Below are 20,838 nucleotides of genomic sequence, written 5' to 3' on the forward strand. Positions count from 1 at the left end.
ATGGAGTGAAGGGCAGACGTGGTTGTCTGGCTCACTGCCCCCCAAAATGGACCCAGGTGAGGGGTCCTGTTCTCTGCACTTACAAGCTCTGTTTTAGACCATGTTCCTGTCGTCTAATAAACCTCTGTTTTACTGGCTGGCTGAGAGTCACGTCTGATTGCGGAGTTGGGGGATAGGACCTTCTGGCTTGCCCAGGACCCTGCCTGGGCGGACTCGCTGTGGGAAGCGCACGGAGAGGCAGAGGATGCTGAATGCTCCGAGGTCAGACCCAGGAAGGTGGAAGCTGTGTGTCCTGCAGACAGTCTGCTCACAGAGGAAACTTCCCCAGAGTCCTGCCTGGCTTCGTAGGGAGCAGTTCCAGAGCATCGCCCAGGGACTCCGTGACACGGGCTACAGAGGGAACAGAGCGTCTCAGCCCACACTGCTCCCCAGTCTGCATTTGCACTAAAATCAGCCCCCGTGAAGTTCCTGCTGAGCAGTGCCATCACTGATCCCACCACCAGCAGAGCGTAGTGCTGGGCACAGCTTCCATCTGGCCTCCTCACAGGGATTAGCCCTGGAATTAAACTCCCAGAAACCTGAACATCTTCTCCCTCCAGAGGATCAAAAGGAGAGAGGATCAAAGCAGGATGGAGACCGACACAGCCTCAGAGATGGGGTCCCGCAGACGAGCTGCCAGCCAGACATCGGCTCCCAGACGAGGCTCCGAATTGCATGGGAACACAGCCCAGAGCTGTCTGCATCTATCTTCATACACAATTTAGCAGCCTCAGCACAAAATCTAATGCCCATTACCAAGGGGATGAGAAAAAAAAAGTGTCATTTATTCACCCAGCCAAAATTATCACTTGTTCCAGGCAAGCTACGCTGTAAAAATGATTTTATAGATAGAATCCTGTCTCCAATCCACACAATGCAGCCAGCGCTGGGGTGCAACATAACAGCTGTTTGACAGCTCCCAGCACACCACATGACAATAGAAAAGATTAAATGAAAATCACACATCAAATTGAAACCAGTGAAGTGATTCAAGGCAATTTAAATAATTGATTTAAATGAGGTTGAGGTTTCGTAAAACTAATTTGACAATTTGTGCTGTTGAAAATTTAGATTACAATGTATTATGAAGTAAATGATAAATGCTGTGGGTTTTCCCCCCATACAACTCCGGGCTGGGTATCTCATCTGAATTTACAAAACTACTACAGGCCGCAATTCCTGTAACTTTCCTCACACCTAGCCCCATTGACTTCAATGCCACGGCTTCTCTGAGTAAGCCTAAGCACGGGCGTACGTGTTTGCAGCATCAGCAGCTATATCTGTATTTTTATTAAAAACTTCTCTTGGTTTGCATAAAATCGGTGTCACTTCAAAACCAAAATGCATCAGAGTTAACACTGCAGAGGGAGTTTGATTTCCAGTACACTAATAAAGTCACAGGGGCCTGCTTTTAAACACGCAGGCCAACAGTTCCCCTAGGAGCCATCTTTGGGTAGCAGAGGATAGAAGTTTCAGACTTAGGAGCACAGGAGCCCTGATTCCAGACTGCCAGCCCCAGTGGAGGAGGGCAGCCTGGGCAAAGCATTGCAGCTCTTGCCTGGTGGAGGCTCACTGTATGGGAAGGGAGTGTTGGTTGCAGATGGTACACAGGTGGTCTGCTTATCCAGTTTGTGTCTGAGCTCTTCTCACAACAAGGACATTAATGAAGCCCTGGGTTGATCTTTTACAGCCCAGAGGAACATTTTAAGTGTGAAGGTTCTTGGCAGAAAAAAAAGACTCTAGAATCCAAAATTCTACTAACAATCAGGAAACTAATTAGGGAAACAAGCACAAACCATCCACATCAGCTATTTAAGACAATGAAATGGGCAGAAAGCAAAGAGCGAGCCGCGTACACATTTAAAAAAAAAAAGATTTAAATTAAAACCTCTGATTTTTATCCACCCAGATTAAAAGTGGTGGGGTGCTTACGGAGGCCAGCTGAAGGAACAGCACGTGTGGGGGACCCCTGCCGTTTGCAGGAAACCTTTAAAAACCCTGAATGGGTAGGAGCGTGGCTTCACAGTGTCTCTAGACTCTGTTTGCCAGAAGCTGGGAGGGAACGACAGGGGTGGGTCACTAGATGATTCCCTGTTCTGTTCAGTCCCTGTGGGCAGCTGGCACTGGCCACTGTCGGAAGACAGGACCCTGGGCTAGATGGACATTTGGTCTCCCTCCCAGTATGGCCGTTCTGATGTGCCTCCTCCCTTCCACCATCCCGCAGGCTCACCACCACCCCGCCATTCCTCGGAGTTGCCCATGCCCAGCTGCTTGACTTGTCGGTGCTGTTGAGACCAGATGAAGGGACTGGCTTGGTCAACAGCTATCCCCCCACCCCCACAGCAAACAAACCCACCCCCAAATCCTCATCAAACAGCAGGAGGTGACCCAATGAAGCCGAGAATAAGCCACTGAGTGTAGAGCGCTAACAAGCCTTTAATATGGGAACTCCCCGTTAAGACTGACAACCATACATTGCACATATAAATAAGGACAAAGATTAAAAACGACACTGAATGCCCCGGCTCCAGGGCCAGGCTCGCTAGGGCCACGTCAACAGCAGTGCCACTCTTAGCAGATGGGGCACCGGGCATAGCCCAGGCTAGGGGTGCTCCGTAGCTACTACAGCCCCTTTGCTCATAAGTGACGAGTTGGCACCCAGTGGTTTCTTGCAGCTCCTGTGGGCTCTGCAGCTGGGCTGGCAATGTCCAGAGACGCACCACGAGACGCAGAGAGAAGCAGACTGGAACAGGACCAGGACAGGGCTCCAGACTCTCCAGCCTGGCTCCAGACCTGGTGGAACTGAGCCAGGCCAATCGGGATCCCAAAGGGTTACCTGGCAAGTGCCCAAACTGTCAGGAGCCCCAAGGCCATACCTCAGCTGTCTCAGGGAGGGGCGGGCCATGGAGTCCCAGAACATGAAGGAGCCAATGGAGGAGCAATCTGGGACCCACAGTATTCAAGGAGCACCTTGTTGATTAGAAATGAGGGCAGGCATGGGACTCATCCTTCCCCTGGGACCTACAAGCCCCCTCACTTGGGCACCACACCCAACCGCAGCCAGAGGGTGGGGGGTTTGTGAGCCATGCAGAATGCAGGGCTGATACTGTTCAGCTGGGAAGGACAGAGACAAACCTCTCCTAGCTAGGAAACGAGGCTCAGCACAAAGACACAGCATGTCCTTGAGCCAGGTAAGGAGATGCTGCTCCACTCTGTATGCCAGACAGAGCCCCGTGCGTGGCACCGCTTCGGGGGCATTTGAAGGGGAGCTAAAAACCCACTTTTCCTCGTAGCTGTCTGTGAACATGAAGCAGTTTGGAACCTTTATGAAGAAAGTGACTCACGGCTCCATTAAAGGGGGGGCTTGGTGGGGGGGAGTTATTTTAAACTAACACACAAATCCAGTATCTCCAATTGACTCTCTGTTGGTGGCATTTAGGTATCCAAAGGGGGGACTGGGAGTCTGGCCATACCCACCTCTGCCACTGTGTGGGGTGTCCGGGGCAAGTCGCATGCCCGCTGCGTGGCAGCACCAGGAACAGAATCCTAGCTCAGTCCCCTACCTCCACTAGCAGAGCCCTGCCCACTGGCCACGCTGCTTCTCTGACACTGGACCAACAGGGCAGAACTTGGGGCCAGGGACCTGCATGCACAGCTCTGCCCCTTGCCTAGAGCTGGGCTCACCTCACTGCTCGGTCTCTGTTCACACCTGATGTCACCAATCCTCAGACATGGAGAATCTGCCATGGATGGAGCTCTACCCTGCTGGCCCCTGCAGGTTAGGAGACAATTGTAATTGGATTTCAGTGATTACTTGCTCCATCTAGGAGGGCTCAGAAGGGTTTAGCCGGCTCCCCTACTGATTAACCCTTTACTTCACAGTGGTGATCTTGTGTATCGCCATACACCAGAGTGCTCACACAGACATGTGGCTGAGGTATTGGCTTAGCAGAGTACTTCAGCTTAATGAACCAGACAGCTGCTGGTGACCAGCTGCCATGGGGGCTTATTCTGGGTCTAGGTGATTTCATCCCATTTCTGCAGCTCTGAGCCAAGATCCAGTCTTCTCCCGCACCTCAGGTGACAGCTTGCTAACTGATTGTTCAGGCAGTCTGCAGTCCCTGCCGATCTTAAAGGTGTATGTGATCAGCATATTGGTTACAATACACAGCCCGCAGGCCAGTCTTCGGTACCACTGACAGAGGGAGGTACATATTCCAGGGCACTGGGCCTGGCAAACCTATCTCCAGCCATCACTTGGAAAGCTGCCGGTAGCTTCCAGCACCCACCAAGCAACACCCTTGCCCCTGCACTGCTCCCACGAGGACTCTGCCTGGCTGCCGTGGACACCTGCTTCTGAACGATGGGAGGTCACATCACCATGTTAGCTCCAGACAACCTGTCTGCCTCCCCCTCCCACCTCCTTTCCCATTCAAGTGATTCTGCCTGGCTCAGCACCCCCTAGATAGAGACTGTGAAAAGCCATTAGCTACCCCCCCCTTGTCCTCCAGACACCTCGACCACGGAAACAACTGGGAGGTGACCAGCATGGTGCTGTGGCAATGCTGAATGTGCCAGGCAGTCGGCGGCTGATTAGAAAAGAGACAGACCTTCCAGGCTTGGCAATCAGCGTGATGGGAGAGGAAGCAGGGTGCAGGGAGGTGACAGGTACATGGAAACACAATCCACTCCAGACGCAGAGAAACCTGCCTTCCAGCACCTCCTGGCAGGAGACACAGCCCTTGCGTAAACAAGCACTCTGAAGTATCCTCAAGGTTCCCTCTATAATTATGTCTGACCTTTAGTTAAAGACCACACAGTCTGTTCCCTGGGCTGGTTTCACTGGGTGCTTTCTACAGACTACCCTTTAAGTAGCAGGGACCGTGGCTAAGGGGCTCTGTTAATATCAAGATGATGAGAGTTTATTCTGGAATCTGCTTCTTTGCCATTTGACATTAAGATGTCACCCCCCAATTCCCCTTATACTGCTGCTATTCCCCCCGGGTCCCTGCAGCTGCCATGGGGCTGACATGGCCAAGCCAGGCACGCAGCCTGTCAGGAATGCAGAAATGACCCCTGGGGTTGGGGATTTGAGATGCTGCAGCCATCCTCTGACCTCCATCGATACCTGCACGGAGAGACTACTGCACAAGAGCTAGTAAGACAGTTAGCTGCCTGGCTGCGGCTGACCGCTCTGGTTGTTGATGGGAGGCAGGGCGTAAAAACAAGACAAACGTGTTAAAAGCTCAGAGAGTGAGAACCCGGAGCTCTGAACAAAACCAGTGAATACAAAGCTCCTGCCTTCTTCCAACGGGCTCTCCAGCCCTTCCTCAGACACACCCTGCAGGTGCTTGGTTAGATAGTGGTTTGCCCATATTAACATAGAGAAGTCAGCGTCCTCATTGTTCTTGCAGCAGGCCCCGTTGCAAGCCAAGCACTGGTGAGCTGGATTAGAGGGATCGCCGGAGGCTGCGGCACTAAGTCCTCTCACAGCTTGAGATGCAGCAGGCATTAGTCACAGCTTACACGTCCAGACTTCTGCTGCACACAAGGGCTGGTGCCTGGCTGCTCAGATGGACGACTCCTTGGTGGAAGGCACAAGGGCCTGCAGATGTTTACGGGAGTCCTGGGCCAGAGGAATTACAGCCGTTAATACGCCCGAAAGGCTGAGTATAACTGAGTGTGAAGGGCTCATGTTTCTCTCCCCGCAAGCCGAGGTCTCGGGGCAGCCCCAGTGGTAGGCGAGCGGAAGACCCTGGGTCTCACAGCTATTCAGCGTCTCCTGCGAGCTGGCACAAGGTATGAACAATCCCTACAGGGTCAGTAACTGGTCACCCTCCTTTCTCCTCCTCTAGCACCCGCCAAGCCAGCGCCCATCTCCTAGCAGACCTCAGCTCTACCACCACCATGCTGCTTCTGCGTGTCACTCTGTCCCTCCTCTTAGACCAGCTGCCAGCCCAGCAAGTTTCAGACAGCGTGTGTTTTCTGACAGCACTGTCCTGGGAAGTGCCTGGCTGGGGCTGACATTCAGCACTGGGAGCTGGGCTGAACTCCCTTCCCAGGGGTCTTTTAACCGTGCCCTAGAGCAGGCCACGGCTTTAACCAGCACATTCCAAAGTGCCACACCTCTGCTCGCCAGCAGCCTGACAGCTGCACCTAGTCAATATTTTCATCCTACCCACTCATTCTGGGTATGGAAGCCCAGTGTGAGACTCCCGCCCTGACTTCCAAAGGGGCCAAGCACACACAGCAGACTGCAGCAACCCCCGTCTTTAATACAGAGAGAAAGACCCATGGCACTGTAGCTCCCAATACGCAATGATCCAGGCAACTTAAACCGAAATGGAGCATTGCATGCTGGGATCTGTCATCCTGCAGGCCCCATTCCCATATTCAAGATGAAGGCAGGCACAGACCGCAATTTAGAATGCAATGGGCTGCAGGAGTTTACACATACTGGAGTGGTGTGGAGATCAACATGTGTGTATGGTACCTTGTGCGTGCAGAATTTCTCACCTCTTTCCTGCCCTCAGACAATTTCAGTCTTGCTCGGATCCCATGACTTGCTGGAGATTCAGGAGGTTTCTGTAACTGGACACAGTTTAAATGGTGAGACAGAGGCAGAAGGGTCAGAGGGAGCAGAGACAGGCTGGGGGATAAACTGACACTCCAAGATCTTCCTTGCAAGCAGACCATGCTAAGTAGATGGTTAGTCTCTTACCCAAGTCCAAATTCACCTCGACTGGCACAGGACATGGTGTTACCCACACCCCACAAAGGACAATGATCTCCTGTGCAGGGAGTAGACTGCCTTTGCCTTAAACTGCTGGTTAGTCTAGATTAACCCACCAAACAGACCTGGGCCTGGGACTGAAGGAGTGAGAGGAAAGATGCAGGGCTGGCCTGGAGGTAAATATGAAAATAATCTGAATTCAAATTGGAACAGTGCAGAGAAGGGCTCCTAGGATGATCAGGGGAACGGAGAGCGAGCTTCTGAGAGGAGACTGGAAGACGGTGGCTTATTCAGCCTAGCACAGTGCAGGCTGAGAGGGGATCAGTTGCTTTCTATAAATACCCTGGGGGTAAACAGCTGGGAGGGAGAAGAGCTGCTGCAGCTAGAGGACACTGCTGGCACCAGAACAAAGGGAGCTAAGGCTGGAAATGAGAAGGTGGTTTCTAACCCTCACAGGGAAGCAATCTGGAGCGGCCTCCCAGTAGGAGCAGTGGAGCAAACAACCTGGAGCTTGATAAGTCAATGATGGGGACAATCTGACAGGACTTCCCTGAGATATCAGGGACTGGACTCCATGGCCAGGAGGTCCTGTGCTCCTAACATGAATCTTCAGCTCAGTCCCTCAGAGAGCGCCATGGCAAAGATCATGGTGAAGTGGGAGAAGCAGCTTTAGGAGGAGTGTGAGAGCGAGGCTGATATAATGGGATAAACTACGGAGGGCAGAGAAGCCTGGAGAGAACTTCCACAGCACAACTAGAGCCAGAGGAGCTCCACCCAGGTGAGACTCAGCACTGAACTCCAGGGCTGTCTCCATCCCAAGCCTTGGGTTGCACAAAGGGCTGTCCCCAGAATGGCATCTTCTGGCCTCGTGTCTGATTGCAGACAGATCATCCACAGGCCCAGACTCCAGCAGAGCGCAGCCAACACGCCCCTGTTGAAGCAAAGTCCATGTACCACCTCCCCTCCAGGCAGCACATGCAGCCCCAGGCCCAGCTCTTACCAGGTGGAGGCTCTCTTTGCTGGCTCGCTCGGATTCTGGTGTGGAGTCCCTGCTTTTCCTTTCCAAGATCAGCGGGTTCCCCAGCATCCTCCGCTGAGTTAGAAAAAAGAGAGGGTTGTTGGTAAGTGCTGTGAGAGGCCTTAAGCAGGGAGGGGAGTGCTGGGGTAGGAGGAGGATTCTGGGTTCAAATCACAGCCTCACATGGCCAGCAGCTGGATGTTGGGAAAAGAAGCAAAAGACTCCCTGCAAACAGGACCAACTTGAAATCTGACCTAACAAGGTTTGCTCAAAGGAAGGTGTGGCTGGGCACCTCCTCCCAGCACCTCCCCCCTCTGGCAGCAGTGGGGCCTGGGGTAAAGCAGTCACACTCCGGACAATGTTTCTCTTCCCCTGCTGGGTTTACTTATCAGGATTTTGGAGGTACGCCTCGCGGCAGGCCCTAGGAGGGCTCCTCCATCAAACAAAGAGAAACCAATTTACAAACACAAACCTTTCCCTGCCCCCTCGCTGGGGGGGGTGGGTGGGTGTTGTCCTGTTGTAGGCCCTGGGGTGTCAGTCCTTCCCCTAAACAGGCATTCAGCCCTCCTCTCCCTCTCTCACCAGAGGAGGGGTTTGTAAAGGTCTCCAGCAGCCCTTAATTGGACTCAGGTGTCCTGAACTGACCTGAGGTAACCCCTTCTCAGCTGGTACGAAAAAGGGTCTTTATCATTCTTGTACTGTCTTCCGCCACTCTCTTGCAGCCATCAGACTGACTTTGTCACAGAAGGATGCAAGACACTCACTTCACTTTGCATGGGCACAAACACTGGGCCTGAGACCAGAATGGGCCCGTTTAGCCTGATATCCTGTCTCTGACAGTGGCTGACACAAGCTGTCCACAGGAAGGTGTGAAACACCCCGAGGGAACTGGGCAGTTACCCACCACGAGGGAAGTTTCTTTCCCCAGCTGTCAAGTGGTGGCCGCCTCATGCCCTGGTGCAGGATGTTTCTATCCTCACACCGACATTATCGTTCCCCTTTCTCACGAACCTGCAGACATGCTGATTATCAGGAGAAGCCGCTAATCCCATATCTTACTAGCTCTGACAGCCGGGGCAGTGAGTTCCCCAACTGGTTATGCATGGTGTAGAAAGGTCTTAGCAGTTTTACTTCTAAATTAAAGCTCAGGAAAAACTTCTTAACTTTAAGAGCAGTAGACCAATGGAACAGACACCTCGGGAGGCTGTAGAAGCTACTTTGCTGGAGGTTTCCAAAGGAGGCTGGAGCCATCTCTCTGGGATGGGTTAGACACCACAAGTCCTGCCTCTCGGCCAGGGGTTAGACTAGCTCAATGTTTCTCAATGACCAGTCTGTGGACCGGCACCGGTCCCGGAGATCTCCCTGACACAGGTTAGGAAGGCAGCAAGCCGGTCCCTGGTATCAAGAGGGTTGCGAAACGCTGGACTAGATGACCCCATGATTTACATGTGCTGTCTCCCAACGTCATTGCTCTCCCGTTATCGAGGGTAACCAGAGCACAGTCTGTTCTTTCTGCGCCATTCAGTATTTCGTATCCCTCTCCTGGCCCCTCTCTCCAGTAACCCACCCCAGGCTTTTCAGTCCCTCCAGAGCTTGTCGCCTGTTCCTGGGCCCCTTCTAGGCTGTTCTGGAGCCGGGGTATGCCCCGCGTATGCCCTGGGGCTGATGTAGAATATTGGAATAGTCTCCGTTTTGTTTTCTATCCCTTTCCTCAGGCACCTCAACACTTGGTTTACTATTCCGACCACTGCACCGGAGCAGGGGGCGTCACTAAGCCGGACCATCCCAACACGCTGCAAAGAGCCAGGCCTGTGAGATTTGGGAGCTGCCCCGAAGCATAGGACATGGCAGCAGGCAGGGCCAGAGAGGGACTTCAGCCAGAGACCCGCAGCCAGAGCACTCTGACGGGGAGCTGCAGTTACCTTAATGAGGCCGCTAAAGGAGCGGGATCGGGTGCGCCTCTGTACCGGGAGTGTGGGTGCATCGGGCCCAGGAGTGAGAGTGCCGGGATGCTTATGAAACTAGAGAGAACACGCAGGGCAGCATGTTAGGTGTAAACCAACTATGATGTTATCTTCCAGTCACCCCACCCAGCTACCCGGCTCAGCTCTAGGGCACAGCACCCCAACCCCCCTGCCTGCTCAGGATCCGTGGGTGGCTTTGTGGGCGAGCCCTGCCTCTGGGAGCCTGCAGCCAGTGGTGTGCTCCCTCGGACCAGCCCCTGCCCATTGAACACTACCTGCCGGATGAGCTTTTTCTTCTTAGCAGAGTCTGGCATGCTGTGGACATGGTGGAAGAGCTCCTTCAGCGCCTCCTCCGTGCGCTGCTGCGTCTCCTCCCGGTGGCAAGGATCCAGCCTGCTCCGCTTCTGAGACTTCATGGGCTGGAGTTCCTTGGACCCAGCAGATGTCAGCAAATCCAGGTCATCCTGGGAAAGTTCCCACATCATGTTCCCACGTCACTCCCTGCCCTAGTGCCAGCCTGCTGCACTCCACAGTGTGGGCGCGCCCGCGATCCCAGAAAGCAACATGACTCGTGACAAAACCCAAACCAGCCATTGTGTCTGAGGGCCCGCAGGAACAGCTGTGCCGGCTCCCGTGCAAGACTTGGTCATACCCCATTCCCATTGCTGTGCAGCAACGGTCCACTAACAAACCCATCAGAGCTGTGCCCAGCGTGGGGGCGGCAGTGAGGTGACTTCCTCTGGCTCTTCCTGTTCCCTGGACACCACTGGGCAGCAGCTCCCCCAGGCCGAGAAGGACTTGGTGCAGCTCTCCCCTCAGCGCATCATTCCAGTTCCTTCAGCTAGATGGGGAAGGGCTGGTTTGCTGGAGAGCAAGGGGAGAAATTCTCTTTCCCCATTTAGTGGAGGGTCTGATCCCCCTTGCTGCAGCAGCCTGTACTGCCCCCGGACCAAGAATGGCCTGACCCCAGTGGTTAATGTGAATTGCTCAGGTTGGTTTGAACATGACAGCCCAGCGAAGAAGTATCTAGTCACTACACATACTGCGTCTGGGGACAGATAATAGGCCTGGTGTTAGATCTGGGGGCTGCCATGGTGTTCATGCTCCAGCTCCTCCCTCCTGCAAAGGTCCTGATTTCCCCAGTGCCATCACCCGGGTGATCCTGAGCCATGGTCCCATGGCAGCTTTCCCAGGGACCTGCTAACTCCGAATCCCCCTCCACTCTCTGGGCAGATCCTGTTCTTGGGAGTGACACGCTTTCCTCCCAGCACCTGCCCCTTCCCCGTGGGCAGCCACTCATCTGCTGTCCTCACCTTTGAAGCGTGCGCCCTGGACCCCAGGTAGTGCAGCCTGGCACATTCTCGAACGTATGCTGGAGCCTGGACAGGGAGGGAAGGTAGGCAGTGAGCACAGGCGAAAGCTGGCATTTCCCCTGGGCCCTGGACCACACTGCACACCCCACCAGCCCCTCTGGACTCACAGGAGCTAGTGGCTTCACTAACGCTTTTCTCTGTCCAATGCAGTAACAGTGATTATGGTACAATGCGCTTCTGCTGAGACACGAAACCAACCCCAATGGAACAGAGAGAGTATGGCCAGCCCAACATACCCTGAAAAGGGTCTCCAGTGCTTTTTCCACATGCAAACAACTGACCCAGTCGCTGGCACCCTGAACCAGAGCCTGACTAAGAGAGGAAGAAATGCTCACCTAGAGACGGTATGGCCTTGCAGAGAGAAAACGGGCATGCTGAGAATGGCAGCCCCAGGCCTCGGAGACCCTAGCATGACTGAGGAGCGTGCTGGATGGCCAAGACACACCCTACCCTGCAAATGAATTCGGTCCTCCCCAAGAGGACCTGGACTGGTGCAGAGAGCCCCTTAGCAATGTCCCACCAATCCATCCTGCACCTGGAGCATGCAGAGCTGGGCCTCTCCTCTGGTCACAGCCTACCAGCTCAGCCCCAGCCCTGGGAGAGGCTTCGCCATGTGCATGAATATCTATGAGACCGAGGACATCCCACCTGGATACAGATTCAGCTCCTACCAGCACTCACCACGGGAGAGCCCCAGGAGATGTTCTCCCGTAAATGGGGACCCTAAGTTCCCCAAAAATGGCCCGTGTGAACGTCCCCTATGAAACAAACATGCGTCGGAGCCTGCCAAAGCCAGTGCCTGAACTGGCCTGCAGAGGGTGCTGTTACTCTGCCCTGTGCTTTCAACCAGCCAAAGGAGGAAGAGGCCAAGTTCAGGCATCGCAGATCTGTGCACTTCGCTTCTGCTGGCTCACTAGCTTGGCACGTCTCAGTTACCCCTCTCAGAAGAGCACAGGCAGTGTCACCAGCCAGCCGCAGCACCCTAAGAGCCCCTCCAGAAAGGGTGTGTGGAAGCGACAAGGAGAGCAGGGGTCCGAGGCCCCCGTGGGGCGCACTGACCTTGAAGAGTTTCTGCGAGTGTTTGATCATGAAGGCCATGCCGTCATTCAGCTTTGTGATATTCTCCTGCAGGTCGTTTGCTGTCACCTGGCGAGGGGACAAAGCCCAAGCACGAGCATTAGAAGAGGAGGAGGCTGAGTGTGCTGGCCGACTTTCCGGGAAGTTCCTGTCCCTCTGCTCAGGCCTCTATTGCACTGGACACAGATCCAAAACCTGCGCCAGGAGGACAGCCCAAGGTCTCAGGCACCTGCACTTCAGAGCAGAAGTTTAGCAGCAGGCACAGGTGGCCCTGCAGAGAAAGGGCTGCGGTGCATCCCCCAGGCCACATGCATCGCTCACAAGGCAATTCTTAGGAACAGCAGGAGTTTGGTGACTTTTCAGAAGTATTGAAAAAGAGGAAGCAATATACACGGCTGTCAGTCCTATGGCAGGCAGCAGCCATGGCACCAGCATCTCCCAACACAGCTCTGCCAAGGCCCCTGAATCTTGACTGTCAGCCCAGCCCACTCTCCCACTCCTGTGTCCCCCACACAGCCTGGCCAGCACCCTCCAGTCCTGGCCCACAGCCTCATCTATTGTTGTAATCCGGAGCCCCTCCCAGCTCCGCTGCTCTTTCCTGCAGTATAACCCAGTTGCTGCTAAGGGTTGCTTACATTTCTGGGCCACAGGATGTGAGGTGCAAACATGAGAGCCAGGTTGTGGGCAGACATCTTGTTCTTGTCCTGTTTCTTGGCCGTCTGGTAGAGCAGGTCCAGCAGCAGCTTAAGCAGGTTGCGATTGGGCGGGGGGAGGATCAGGAAGAGCAGCTGCAGGGCTTCGATCTGCCGCTCCTTATCCGGTGTACTGGTCTTGTTCCCCTTGTCATCAAACTGCATGAGGCCTGCAAGCCAGGATGCCGAAGCTGAAGCCACTTGGAGCCCCTCAGGTCTCCATAACTAGGAAGCTAGGTCCATACTGACCAGTTACCGCCTCCAACCCCCACTAACCCTCCCCCTCGTACATTGTACTTCTCCAGACATGCCTACCCTGGCTCAATCACCCCCAGGAACCCTCCACATGCTGTTTAACTCCTGCCCATGGGGCTGAAAAGTACACAGGAAAAACGCCCTCGGGGTCATTCGCCTTTTGGGTCCCTCCCCTGTCAGAAGACCCAGTTCCCAAAAGAGACAAACATTTCTGTGTGTGGCCCATTGACATAAGCTGCCCTCGAGGAGGCTCGCTCAGCTCCCATTCCTCGTGTCTATCACTGCCCCCATTGCCTACTCACCTGCAATTTTGAGGTGGGCTTGGAAGTGCTTGTGTGTCAGCAGGGGCTCTGGTAATTCACCCAGGAACATCTTCAGCAGAGAGGCCACATCGTTGGAGTGAAACTCCCCCGATTCCAGGTCAATATCAGACCCGCTGTTCAGGGCATCCTTCAGGGTCTGCTGCCTGAGACTGTTCCCTGGCACTCGAAACAAGCCCTCCATTCGCAGATCTGCTTGGCAGGGAGTGGGAAAGAGATCATTCACTGAGAGGAGGGGGCTGCCGACCTTTGACACAAGGAGCCCTCTCCCAATTTCTCTTCTAGCCACCTGTATGGGATCCCATACAGAAAACCTTACTCAGCGGGCTATATACAGCCCCAGGGCCCCAGGATGTGCCCTACAGCTCTGGCAGAAGGAATGCTTGCAAAATCAGAGAGGTGAGAGACAGCCTAGGAGCTGCTACAGGTGACTCTGGGTCACAGCACCTGCACATAATCCAAGCAAAACGCTCAAGTTTGGAGCCCAGTGTTCTGCCCTGTGCCACAAAGCACAGGATTCACCAAGGGCAAGTCATGCCTGACTAATCTAATTGCCTTCTGTGACGAGATAACTGGCCCTGTGGATGAGGGGAAAGCGGTGGATGTGTTGTTCCTTGACTTTAGCAAAGCTTTTGACACGGTCTCCCACAGTATCCTTGCCAGCAAGTTAAAGAAGTATGGGCTGGACGAATGGACTATAAGGTGGATAGAAAGTTGGCTAGATTGTCGGGCTCAACGGGTAGTGATCAATGGCTCCATGTCTAGTTGGCAGCCAGTATCAAGTGGAGTGCCCCAAGGGTCGGTCCTCGGGCCAGTTTTGTTCAATATCTTCATTAATGATCTGGAGGATGGTGTGGATTGCACCCTCAGCAAGTTTGCAGATGACACTAAACTGGGAGGAGAGGTAGATACGCTGGAGGGTAGGGATAGGATACAGAGGGACCTAGACAAATTAGAGGAATGGGCCAAAAGAAATCTGATGAGGTTCAACAAGGACAAGTACAGAGTCCTGCACTTAGGACGGAGGAATCCCATGCACCGCTAGAGACTAGGGACCGAATGGCTCGGCAGCAGTTCTGCGGAAAAGGACCTAGGGGTGACAGTGGACGAGAAGCTGGATATGAGTCAGCAGTGTGCCCTTGTTGCCAAGAAGGCCAATGGCATTTTGGGATGTATAAGTAGGGGCATTGCCAGCAGATCGAGGGACGTGATCGTTCCCCTCTATTCGACACTGGTGAGGCCTCATCTGGAGTACTGTGTCCAGTTTTGGGCCCCACACTACGAGAAGGATGTGGAAAAATTGGAAAGAGTCCAGCGGAGGGCAACAAAAATGATTAGGGGACTGGAACACATGACTTATGAGGAGAGGCTGAGGGAACTGGGGATGTTTAGTCTGTGGAAGAGAAGAATGAGGGGGGATTTGATAGCTGCTTTCAACTACCTGAAAGGGGGTTCCAAAGAGGATGGATCTAGACTGTTCTCAGTGGTAGCAGATGACAGAACAAGGAGTAATGGTCTCAAGTTTCAGTGGGGGAGGTTTAGGTTGGATATTAGGAAAAACTTTTTCACTAGGAGGGTGGTGAAACACTGGAATGTGTTACCTAGGGAGGTGGTGGAATCTCCTTCCTTAGAAGTTTTTAAGGTCAGGCTTGACAAAACCCTGGCTGGGATGATTTAATTGGGGATTGGTCCTGCTTTGAGCAGGGGGTTGGACTAGATGGCCTCCTGAGGTCCCTTCCAACCCTGGTATTCTATGATTCTAAAGCAACCCCAGATGCCCCAGCAGGATGCACCCTGGGAATGGCAAGCTGGCAAGAGAGCTGAGAGTCACTTACGCTTGTGCAGGTATTCGATGAGCTGCGAGACCTGGGCGATGCCCTCCTCGGTCAGCGGGGAGCCAAACACCATCCCTTTATCTGGGGAACAAAGCAATCCAGTCAGCACACATGGGACAGGAGCAACTCAGGCATGGCACCTCTGGGCGCAGGAGCCACAGAGCTTAGCAGGCATTTGTCTACTGTGAGACCAGGATTTCCAGCAGGGGGTTCTGTTGCTGGGAAACTAGTGGCCAAGAGAGTTGGGGTAAAGGTCAGAGGAGAACCCTACTCCTCTGACATCACAAGCACCCCAAATACTTTTACCTTGCAATGGCTGTGTTCCAAGGGGCTTTCATCAATTTGCTGTTTATATCAATGCAACTGCAGATTCTCACCAATGTTCTAAATAAAACATATTACTGAACCCCCGTAAGGAAAGCCATGTCAGACCAGGGACATTTCAACCTTACAGGATGTGTTAGCTACAGACCAGACCCATTGGGAGCAGGCTCCCTATTGGAGCGGGAAAGTTAAACAAAACACAGCTTCCCCTCCAATTCTGAGCTTCCACGTGGAGCTTTAATGCAGGTAAGCAGGGGACTAGAGAAGGCCCAACTGTGGCTTGTTTAACTCGACACTGTCAGCTCAATAACCCTTTGGGACTCAGTTACAATACAGCAGTCCCCAAACGCAGTGCGGATGGGACCAAACCATTTTCACCATGCTCCCAGGCTGTGCCCAGTGCTAAAGCCCAAGGCTGTAACAGGCTGGGGGCACGTTTAAAGCACAGCCACTTCTGATGGTGTTGAGGGACTCTCATTTTGTAAGCAACTCCCCAGGGTGGCTGATTTGACAGTGAAGAGGAGAATGTTGCTGGGTGCCTGGGGAAAGCGAGGCTGGTGCACGTGCAGGGGGCAGTCGTAAGAGGTGGGGGGCAGAGGAACAAATACTGAAGGTGAGGGCAGCTGTGGCCTGACTGGAGAACTCCCATTGCTGGCATTCTATAAGCTCCATTTCAGGGTGGCCAAAATAAAATTAATCCTTGCCTCCTGCCCCAACTGCTCTCCTGCGTGTGTAAACAGAAGTGAAAAGTGCCAAAAGGCAGACAAGGAAATCACCAGGAGAAATGGGGAGCTCGGAGGTAGGTCCATATGGAGGGGTGGCGTCTTCACAATGAACACAGTGAGACTCTCATCTCACTCACTTGGGGTTTGCTTACATCACTTGGGGGCACCAGCCAAAATGCAGGTGCAAGATGCCAGCCTGAGCACCCAAGCCTCCGCTCAGCAACTCAGGCTCACGAATACCAGAGCAAAAATGATGCGCACAGGCTGAACAGGGAGACGCCTGGATGGAAGGAAAGTGTTAGATGAGAAGCATATTCAACTCTAACCCTCTTGCTTAACCAAGACAGAAAACTGTTCCTATCTGAAGAGAGACTTTCCAGTGTGGAACAGTGTCAACAACAGACAGGACAGAAATCTGCCTAGAATTTCAAACAAAGGGAGAGTTGCTGGTGAATAACCTTGTTCATCAGAGAAATACCATGTACAGATAACAAGAATGCTCTGTTCTCCAAGGGCCTGATCCAATGCCCACTGGCTATCGCAGCAACAGGATCAGGTCCTTAGTGAACAAGGACAGTCTAATAGATCAAAGGGAATTGATCACAGAACTAAAAGTTAGTAGTTGCTTAGGTGCAAGTGATCGTGACTTGATCACATTTACAACGTGCAAACAGAAAAAACTCTTAACCAGTAAATAAAAATAAATAAATAAATAAATACACACACACACATATACTTGGTGCTTTAAAAGGGACTATTTCACAATGCTGAAAACAATTGAGCCAAATCAACTCAGAGGAAAAAATTAAAGAATGTGAATGTGAATAACTGGGCACTCTCTAAGAACATTTTATTACATGTTCAAAAAGCAACCACTGATAAAGAGGCTACAAACAATTTGAGTTAAAGGGGAAGTGAAAGCAAGTATACATTTAAAAAAAACAATATATAAACAAATGGAAAAAAGGAGAGGTTGATAGTAATGAATATAAATTGGAAGATAGGAAAGGTAGAAAATTGAAAAGGGAATCAAAAAGACCTATGGCCAGCAGAGTTCAGAATGATAAGAAGGAGGGCTTTTAAAAGTATATTAGGAGCAAAAGAAATCCTAACAATGGTATTGAATAATGAAAGAATGGCACAAGCATTCAATAAATATTTCTGTTCTGTTTTTGGGAAAAAGCCAGCTGATATATTCATAGAAGATGATGATGAATGAGGAAATACTTTCCATTCCAACAGTAACTAAGAAGGATTTTAAAAGGCAGCTACTAAAGTTTGATATTTGTAAAAAAGCAGGTGCAGCTCAAGAGCTGCAATCAAGAGATTTAAATAGCTGGCCAGCGAGCACTCTGGACTGCTAATGCTGATTTTGAATAAGTCTTGGAACACTGGGCAAGTCTCATGAGATATCTAAGCACTAGTCTGAGGTCCCAAGTTGCAGTAGGGATCCTTAACTTGAGCGTAGAGGTTCCCCAAACCCCTAATAAACCTTGAAGACATAGGTGAGCAAATATAGAAAACCATTCCACTGGAGGATGAAAAGCTGATACCGTAGCCAAGTGAACCTTAGTCAAGCTAACTGATGACCCTGGTTTCTTTAGGTCCAACAGGTAAGTCCAGGATAGCTGAAAGTGATGAAGATTCAGACACAAGCCAGTGGTGTTGACAACAGTGGCTGAATCTGTTCCACTTCTGCAGGTAAGTAATTCAGTTTTACTTCCTACTGTTGAGTAACACTTGTACTTTCACAGAGCAGGTAGATTCTAACCCCACGAACCATCGAGGAACCATGCTCTGATGTGAAGGACCCCTAGGTTGGGGTGAAGTAAATGATCTGGATCTTGGAAGAGCTGAGGAATCATAGAATATCAGGGTTGGAAGGGACCTCAGGAGGTCATCTAGTCCAACCCCCTGCCCAAAGCAGGACCGATCCCCAACTAAATCATCCCAGCCAGGGCTTTGTCAAGCCTGACCTTAAAAACTTCTAAGGAAGGAGATTCCACCACCTCCCCAGGTAACGCATTCCAGTGTTTCACCACCCTCCTAGTGAAAAAGTTTTTCCTAATATCCAACCTAAACCTCCCCCACTGCAACTTGAGACCATTACTCCTCGTTCTGTCATCTGCTACCACTGAGAACAGTCTAGAGCCATCCTCTTTGGAACCCCCTTTCAGGTAGTTGAAAGTAGCTATCAAATTCCCCCTCATTCTTCTCTTCCGCAGACTAAACAATCCCAGTTCCCTCAGCCTCTCCTCATAAGTCATGTGTTCCAGTCCCCTAATCATTTTTGTTCCCTCCGCTGGACTCTTTCCAATTTTTCCACATGAATGATCAGAAGCTTGATCATCGGGTGGACACATAGGTGAAGCAGGTCAGGATACCAAGCTTGTCTCGGCCAGATCGGTACTTTAAGGATAACTCTGACTTTGTTGAGTCTGATCTTGTGTATGACTCTCAATACTAGCAGCGTTGGAGGAAATGCACAAAATAGTCCCTTCATCCAAGATAGGAGAAAGGCGTTCCCCAGAGAGTGACGGCCTAGACCTCTACTTGAGCACAACAGATGACATTTCTTGTCCTGGAGTTAGAGCAGAGGTTCATTTTTGGAAGTCCCCAATTTTGGAATATACCATGGAGAATTTGAGAGTCCAGCTCCCATTCCTAATCCTGGGAGAAGCACCTGCTGAGAGTATTGGCTGTGGGGTTCTGAACACCAGGGAGGTAAATGGCTGAAATTTGGATCTGATGGGCTATACACCAGATTCACAACATTATTGCTTTGGTGCACAGGGAGGGGAATCTTGCTTCTTCTTGTTTGCTGATACAGAACATGCAGGCCATATTGTCCGTCATGAGCCTGATGGATTTGCCCCTAATGAGGGGTAAGAAATGAAGGCAAGCATTCCTGACTGTCCTGAGTTCCCAGAGGTTAATGGGGAGACTGGTTTCCGGAGGTGACCATTTGCCCTGAGCCATGAGGGTATTCAGGCGAGTTCCCCATCCCAACAGAGATGCATCAGTTGTCACTGTTGTTGTTGGATAGATGAAAGGAATGCCTGCACTGACGCTGAGTTGATTTTTCAACCACCCTTGGAAATGCTTTACATGAAGGGGAACAGCTACTTGCTTGTCCAAACTCTCTCTGGTTGATGAATAGATTGTTCCGAGCCAGCCCTGAAAGCAACCGAGGTGTAGTCTTGTATCACTGGTCACAAAGGTGCAAGCTACCATATGACCCAAGAGCTGTAGACAGTTCTTTACTGAGGTTCAAGGACTCCCTTGAATGGTCTTGATTAGACTTGATAAAGCTATGAATCTGTCCGTGAGAAGGTAGGCCCTGTCAACAAATCCTAGCATGCCCCTATGAACTATATTCTTTGTACAGGGGTTAATGTGGATTTTCTTAAACTGAGCAGAACACCCAATTCCTGGCAAAGAGAAAGGGCCACCTGAGTTGATGACAGTACTGCTTTGTAAGATCAGCCCCTAAGCAGCCAGGCCTCAGGATACCGGAAGACTAAAATTGCCACCCGACGAAGGTAAATGGCCTCTACCACTAGGACCTTTGAGAACACCCTTGGGGCTTAGGAGAGTTCGAAGGGAGGTACTTTGTATTGAAAACATTCCTAAGGCATAGGTATTTTCTATGAGATGAATGTATTGCTATGTGGAAATAGGCATCTTATAGGTTGAGGGCTAAAAACCATTCTCTTACCTCTAGTGAAGGGATTATAGCTGCCAGAGTCACCATCCTCAACTTTTGAAACTTTACGAATTGTTTAGTAGAGTTAGATCCAAAATCAGTCTCTACCCTCTGTCCTTCTTTGGCACAAGGAAATACATCAAATAGAACCCCTTTCCTTTGTGAGGTTCTAGTACCAGGACGATTGCTCCTACAGCAGACTGGACGTCTACACAGAGTGCTTCCGCCGACGTGCACGGGCTGAGATTGTGGAAAAGCAGCATCACTTGCCCCATAACCTCAGCCGTGCGGAACACAATGTCATCCACAGCCTCAGAAACAACTTGACATCATCATCAAAAAGGCTGACAAAGGAGGTGCTGTTGTCATCATGAATAGGTCGGAATATGAACAAGAGGCTGCTCGGCAGCTCTCCAACACCACTTTCTACAAGCCATTACCCTCTGATCCCACTGAGAGTTACCAAAAGAAACTACAGCATTTGCTCAAGAAACTTCCTGAAAAAGCACAAGATCAAATCCGCACAGACACACCCCTGGAACCCCGACCTGGGATATTCTCTCTACTACCCAAGATCCATAAACCTGGAAATCCTGGGCGCCCCATCATCTCAGGCATTGGCACCCTGACAGCAGGATTGTCTGGCTATGTAGACTCCCTCCTCAGGCCCTACGCTACCAGCACTCCCAGCTACCTTCGAGATACCACTGACTTCCTGAGGAAACTACAATCCATCGGTGATCTTCCTGATAACACCATCCTGGCCACAATGGATGT

The 20,838-nt window shown here is 51.7% G+C and overlaps 1 protein-coding gene across 3 annotated transcripts in view; it reads right to left on the reverse strand.

The window, feature by feature from the left end:
* Positions 1 to 2,468: 2,468 nt before the first annotated feature.
* ARHGAP19 (Rho GTPase activating protein 19) overlaps positions 2,469 to 20,838 on the reverse strand; it is a 65,475-nt gene continuing 47,105 nt past the window's right edge. For all 3 annotated transcript variants that reach the window (XM_074959508.1, XM_074959510.1, XM_074959509.1), the window contains 10 exons: positions 15,307 to 15,387; positions 13,454 to 13,663; positions 12,840 to 13,066; positions 12,187 to 12,273; positions 11,068 to 11,133; positions 10,030 to 10,218; positions 9,713 to 9,811; positions 7,773 to 7,865; positions 6,556 to 6,630; positions 2,469 to 5,665 (listed from right to left, as the gene is read on the reverse strand). In XM_074959508.1, coding sequence (XP_074815609.1) covers positions 5,609 to 5,665; positions 6,556 to 6,630; positions 7,773 to 7,865; positions 9,713 to 9,811; positions 10,030 to 10,218; positions 11,068 to 11,133; positions 12,187 to 12,273; positions 12,840 to 13,066; positions 13,454 to 13,663; positions 15,307 to 15,387 — 1,184 coding nt within the window. In that variant the 3' untranslated portion in view covers positions 2,469 to 5,608. The remainder of the gene's footprint in view (positions 5,666 to 6,555; positions 6,631 to 7,772; positions 7,866 to 9,712; positions 9,812 to 10,029; positions 10,219 to 11,067; positions 11,134 to 12,186; positions 12,274 to 12,839; positions 13,067 to 13,453; positions 13,664 to 15,306; positions 15,388 to 20,838) is intronic.

The sequence above is a fragment of the Natator depressus genome, chromosome 7, assembly GCF_965152275.1.
Source record: "Natator depressus isolate rNatDep1 chromosome 7, rNatDep2.hap1, whole genome shotgun sequence".
In the NCBI taxonomy this organism is placed as follows: Eukaryota; Metazoa; Chordata; order Testudines; family Cheloniidae; genus Natator; species Natator depressus.